The 6,004-nt window shown below is 39.5% G+C and overlaps 1 protein-coding gene across 2 annotated transcripts; it reads left to right on the plus strand.

The window, feature by feature from the left end:
• The first annotated feature begins 2,610 nt into the window (after nucleotides 1–2,610).
• Nucleotides 2,611–5,763, plus strand: LOC112912035 (olfactory receptor 5L1-like). Of its 2 annotated transcripts, XM_072757363.1 has the most exons (2): nucleotides 2,611–2,640; nucleotides 4,861–5,763. In XM_072757363.1, the coding sequence occupies exons 1-2, from the start codon at nucleotides 2,611–2,613 to the stop codon at nucleotides 5,761–5,763; spliced, it is 933 nt and encodes a 310-aa protein (XP_072613464.1). The 2 variants fall into 2 exon arrangements, with proteins under 2 accessions (XP_072613464.1, XP_025844548.2); XM_025988763.2 differs by lacking the exon at nucleotides 2,611–2,640 and having other exon boundaries at nucleotides 4,828–5,763.
• Nucleotides 5,764–6,004: the final 241 nt, after the last annotated feature.

Below are 6,004 nucleotides of genomic sequence, written 5' to 3' on the forward strand. Positions count from 1 at the left end.
GCATATTGGATAATGAGAAACATATCTCCATACCTCAGCATGGGAGCTGGCATCCAGCCAACAACCACACCAGGGCATGCAGCCCTCTTTGATCACCTAAACTGCCAGGCTGGTATCATACACATAAACCAACCAAGCCAAGATCAACCATGTCAGGATCAGATCAGCAGAGCTTACTTACTGACTCCGGTAGTACTGGCCCATGCAATTAGTAGTTGTTGTTTTTAACTAATATGTTTCAGGGTGATTTGTCATACATGCATGGAACCACTCACATTCTTAATTTCTGAGAAGGTTACCACAAAGACCTTCCCAAGACTTTTCATCTAACAGTTAAGTATGTCTGCTATTCTTCCATTTTCCACTTGGAAGCACCTTGAGTAAAATAATATAATTTAAAAGTTGGGAAATTTGATTTCATTAAAACTCACCAATACAGGGAGTCTGGGTGGCTCAGTGGTTGAGCGTTTGCCTTTGGCTCAGGTCGTGATCCCAGGGTCCTGGGATTGAGTCCCACATAGGGCTCCCCAAAGGGAGCCTCCTTCTCTCTCAGCCCGTGTCTCTGCCTCTCTCTCTCTCTGTCTCTCATGAATAAATAAATAAAAATGTTTTTTTTTAAAAAGGAAAGAAAGAAAAGAGTGTTGGGGAAGTAAGAGAAAAAAAAACAAATAAAAAATTCACCAATACAGTTTACTAAAATGGTATTATGTGTTTTAAACACACTTCATCAAAACTTAAAGCTTCATCTTTATTAAATTTTTGGATGTGACCAAGAAATCAATTTCAATAATGTTTTTAAAAGAGAGGGACAGAGAGAGCTCACCAGCAGCAGGGAAGGGCAGAGGGAGAGAGAAAAAGACAGAGAGAAAATCTTCAGCAGGCTCCACTCCCATAGCAGAGCCCAACACAAGGCTTGGTCTTACCACCCCTGAGATCCTGACCTGAACGGAAATCAAGAGTTGGGGACTTAACCGATTGAGCCACCCAGGCACCCCTAGAATTTTTATGTTAAAAAAATACTTGTCATGTCTTTAAGTCTAATATAAATAGATAAACAAAGCCACTTTCCTCTGAGTGGGTTGCCCATATGATGTAGAGCATCGTTACCAAAGATACTCTTTATAGATGCTGTCATGAGACTGTCTCCTTCAGGAGGATGATTTTCATGACAATAGCTGGAGGGTGCACTAAGAAGAAAACGAATAGGTGTTAAACAAATATTGTCATTGATCTACTATATGTTTGATTTCATGACATCTCTATATTGGTTAAAATACATGTCCTAAAGCCATTATTTATCATGAAAAGGAGCATATATTAAACAGGGAAGTGCATAAGCAGCATCTTAAGTGCTTTAAGCTGCATCTAAATCTGATGTTGGAAGGGTATATATATATATGCCAGAGAGAAACAAGAGGTCCTAACATGGGTTTTGAAGTGTAAGCAAACTTCAGAACTGCCTGGAAAACAATATTTCAAAATGTTCTTATGTTTTAGGTTTTGGAAGTTTGCTATTTTTTTTAATAAGGGATCTTTTCTTCTGAAAAGAAAAGAATTAATGAAAGTGGCAGGTGGAAAGGACATCCAGAAACATACTTCAAACTCAGGGAATTATCAGATCAATCAATCTTAGGAAAATGCATGTACATTATTGAAAACTGATTATCTTAACTAATTATATCCATGGAACTCTTGAAATGCTTGACTGTATGCAAGGGCACAAACCACAGACAGCAGTCTGCACACCCTTGGTTTAGAAGGCATTATATAGCCAGTGAAGGAATAGACTTAGGAGAATCCTTGAGCCAACCCTGTTTAATGGCCTCTGGTGTCCAGCAGGGAGATGCCATCCCTGCACCATCGACAGTTCTGCTCTTCCTCACTCAGTCATATGGGTGGCACGGATCAAAAAGCAGCACGTGGTCTCATTTTATCAGAGATTACCTGTGTGACTTTGGGCAAGTTACAACAGTCTGTGCCTCAGTGACCTTATCATAAAGGCGTGTAACTATACTGACCTGTTTATAATTTTATAAAGATAAAATGTGTTAATAGTTGTATTCAGAATAGTACCTAGGACACAGAAAGTGGCCAGTAATGTGAATATTTTAATATTCTCAGTAAGTACCTGTTTCTGGTATTTGATGGAACTCTGACTTGACTTCAGACCCTACGCCCTCAGGAAGGAGCTTTTGAGTACAATACAGGCTGAGTCAATAAGACCTATTCATTTATTTCATAACGATGGTATGATCCCTGCTTCTCAGAGCAGTGCTTGGATGCAGCATACGATGCTCTGCGATTTATCATGAACTCTGATAGGAACCTTGTTGGGTTATAATAATGTGTACCAAGCTGGGATAAATTTTCTCCCTGTTTATATCTCATAGAAATCATTAGTTGTTTGAGTCTCGGGATGGTATGTTTTTCTTGAGATCTCATTGATATCCCACAGAGATCAGTCATTGTTTTGGGAAGCTTAAGGAATATTATGAGTCCCAGAGACACATACACACAAAAACATAAAGCATTTCCATGATAGCATCTTCAGAAACAGAGGAAGCAACTTTTACCCACAGTTCAGCTGGGCTGCACTCTCTTTCCTTGGAAATGGAGATAAATATTTTCTTGGAGTTAGAAGCTTTTTATCTTTTTTTTCTTCTTATAAGAGTAATTTATTATAGTCATGTATACAAGACTGTAGTACTAAACATATATATTTTAAAAATCTGTGTTTGGCTCTTTCTTTAATTAGAAATTGTTTTAAGAAATGCCATGTTTGGATCACTTCTTTATGGAAACATTTTTTCTTTGTGCATTGAGAAACAATCTTAATGGAGAATGGGTGGAACCCGGCAGACTGCATGGTTACTCTGATGCAGAGGGCAGCAGGAAGGGGCCATCCATCCAGTTTGTGGAGGGGCACAGACATGGGGACCACCTGTGAAGCAGAAAAGAGAGGAATTATTTTGGTTTTGGGCACCACACTTAGAAATATTATCCTATAGTAAGTTTCTCAACCTTGGTACCATTGACCTTTTGGGCCACATAATATTTGTGTGTTTGTGTGTGTTGTTGGTATGTGGGGTTGGGGGAGGCAGGGCTGGGGCTGCCAGGTGCATCTTAAGAGTGGTCAACAGTATCCCTGGTTTCTACCCACTAGATGTCACTAGCATCCTTCCCTAGGGTGACAACCCAAAAAAGTCTTCAGCCAGAGCCAACTGTCCCAGAGGGATCAAAATCCCTCCTGGCTAAGAACTACTTCTCTATAAATAACCAACAGTCTGATTTTTTCACCTTTGGACTTGTAAACAGGCAAGGTTTTCAAAATCATATACAACATTGAGCTCAGAAAAAGACAACTCCTTTTTAACTGGCTGTTGAAGAGAGAAAACCATATTATCAGAACAATTATTTGTTTTCACCGTGGGATTTCCTAAGGCACATATATACGCTTTACTTCTTTGAAATTATTTTTATAAATGAGGAAATATCTGACCATGTTGAATTTTAGTGCAGACTCTCTTTCCTCCGGGAATCATCAATGGATCTCCACATCATGAATTAAAGTACGTTTCTACATTTTTTTAAATGATTAGAATAAAATATTCATGCTTCATGGATTTTGTAAGGATTAAATATGCGAAGAAACTGATATATACATATATAATATTCTATCTGTGCAATCTGGCTTACTATTTTTAAACTTATCATTTTTTCATAGTTACTTGTCAGGTCATTAAATGTTCTTCAAAAATATCACCTTAATAGTTGCATAGTTTTCCATAATATATATGTGTCATAGCTTTGACCCTTTGCCTTTTACTTGACACTTAATTTCTGAGTTTTACTATCATAAACAGTGCTACAATGCAGCAGCAAACATTTAATGCTTTCATATATACATCTCTGATTGGTTCTTCAAGTAAATTTAAAGCAGTGAATGCATTTGTCATATAGGTCATTATAAGGCTTCAGAGTCATAGTTATAGAAACTTTTTTTTAAGATTTATTTATTTATTCATGAGAGACACACACAGAGAGAGAGAGAGAGGCAGAGACGCAGGCAGATGGAAAAACAGGCTCCTTGCAGGGAGCCTGATGAGGGACTTGATCCTGGATTCTGGGATCATGAACTGAGCCGAAGGCAGACACTCAATCGCTGAGCCACCCAGGCCTCCCAAGGAACTTTGAATCTAAGCACCAATTCCCTGAGTAATGGCCTGTATTGAAAAGCATAATTGACAAAATCACTATGTTAATTTTATAGAGAAAAAATGCAGGTATGGAGCATAACAGCAACTTCTCCATCTAAACCATATTGATAAAAAATGAATGCTTATGGATTAATAATATTCAATACCATAGACTTTTCATCATTTCAGTGGAAAACAGAGAATACTGCGTATTTCAAAAATTTATTTCCTGCGATCTCAACATTTTTAGTACTCATTAAACATTCTGCCTGGAAAGAGGGATTTGAGTTTCATGAAACAATATGGCTAATTCAATAATGTTTGATGTCTTTCTAATGATTCAATTTCAAGCTCAAAATTGGGTAGGACTCGTTTAAGGAATCATATAAGATGCAATGGATATGAATGTTTTTCTGTGATCTCTCAGACTGTGACCTTATGCATCTTTGCTACAACGCATGCACATTTCCTAAACTTCATTAAAGCAATGTCCTATTTCTTCACACGCACAAAAATTAATACCTTACCTATTGTCACATCTTTATTTAGAAGATAGTAAAAAAATGAATTTGGGATCATATAATGGAGAGTAACTATTAATATTTTCCTCCAGCCTCAATAAAGTGAAAACATGGGTGAGGAGAACTGCACCAGTGTGACAGAGTTCATTCTGCTTGGATTAGCAGATGCCCCAAGGCTGAGAGTTTTCCTCTTCCTGCTGTTTCTTCTCATCTATGGAGTCACGGTTTTGGGAAATCTGGGCATGATTGCAGTGATTCAGGTCAGCTCTCAGCTTCACACTCCCATGTACTTTTTCCTCAGCCACTTGTCCTTTGTGGATTTTTGCTACTCCACGATCATCGTGCCAAAGATGCTGCCCAATATCTTAAAGAGGGACAAAGCCATCTCCTTCCTCGGTTGCATGGTGCAGTTCTATTTATTTTGTACATGTGTGGTAACTGAGGTCTTCCTGTTGGCTGTGATGGCCTATGACCGCTTCGTGGCCATCTGCAACCCACTGCTGTACATGGTCACCATGTCCCGGAATCTCTGTATGGAGCTGGTGTCCTGCTGCTACCTCTGTGGGGCAGCCTGTTCTCTGATCCACTTGTGTTTAGCCCTTCAGATCCCATCCTATAGATCAAATGTGATTAACCACTTCTTTTGTGATCTACCCCCTCTCTTATCTCTTGCTTGCTCTGATGTCACTATGAATGAACTGTTGCTGTACATCGTGGCCACCTTCAACGAGCTCACCACTATCCTGATCATCCTCATCTCCTATTTGCTGATTCTCATCACCATCCTGAGGATGCACTCTGCAGAGGGAAGGCGCAAAGCCTTTTCCACCTGTGCCTCTCACCTCACAGCCATCCTTGTCTTCCATGGAACGATCCTTTTCATTTATTGTCGGCCCAGTTCGGGCAACACTATGGATGCTGACAAGGTGGCCACGGTGTTCTACACCATAGTGATTCCCATGCTGAACCCCCTCATCTATAGTCTGAGGAATAAGGATGTGAAAGAAGCTCTCAGAAAAGTGGTGAGCTCCAAAATATTTTCCTAGAAAATCTTTTCTTAGCTGGACTCAGGGTCCCAAAGTGGAGGCTGGTGGACACCTGAATGGGTGGGTTGTAATGTTGGAGTGGAGGGAAGAGCCAGGATGTAGGTGGTTATGAGTGATCCTTTTTGATTCACTTGCCTTTGTGCCTCTTCAATTTGCTTCCAGGTTAGGACTGACCACATTTCAAACTTGAAGCCTACTTCTTTGCTTTCCTTCAATCTAGTGTCTTAACTGGATATGAGTA

This window comes from Vulpes vulpes, chromosome 5 (assembly GCF_048418805.1).
Source record: "Vulpes vulpes isolate BD-2025 chromosome 5, VulVul3, whole genome shotgun sequence".
NCBI lineage: Eukaryota > Metazoa > Chordata > Mammalia > Carnivora > Canidae > Vulpes > Vulpes vulpes.

Excerpts from the sequence above, each read along its gene's own strand:
- LOC112912035 (XM_025988763.2), top strand. The coding sequence starts at position 4,828 with ATGGGTGAGGAGAACTGCACCAGTGTGACAGAGTTCATTCTGCTTGGA.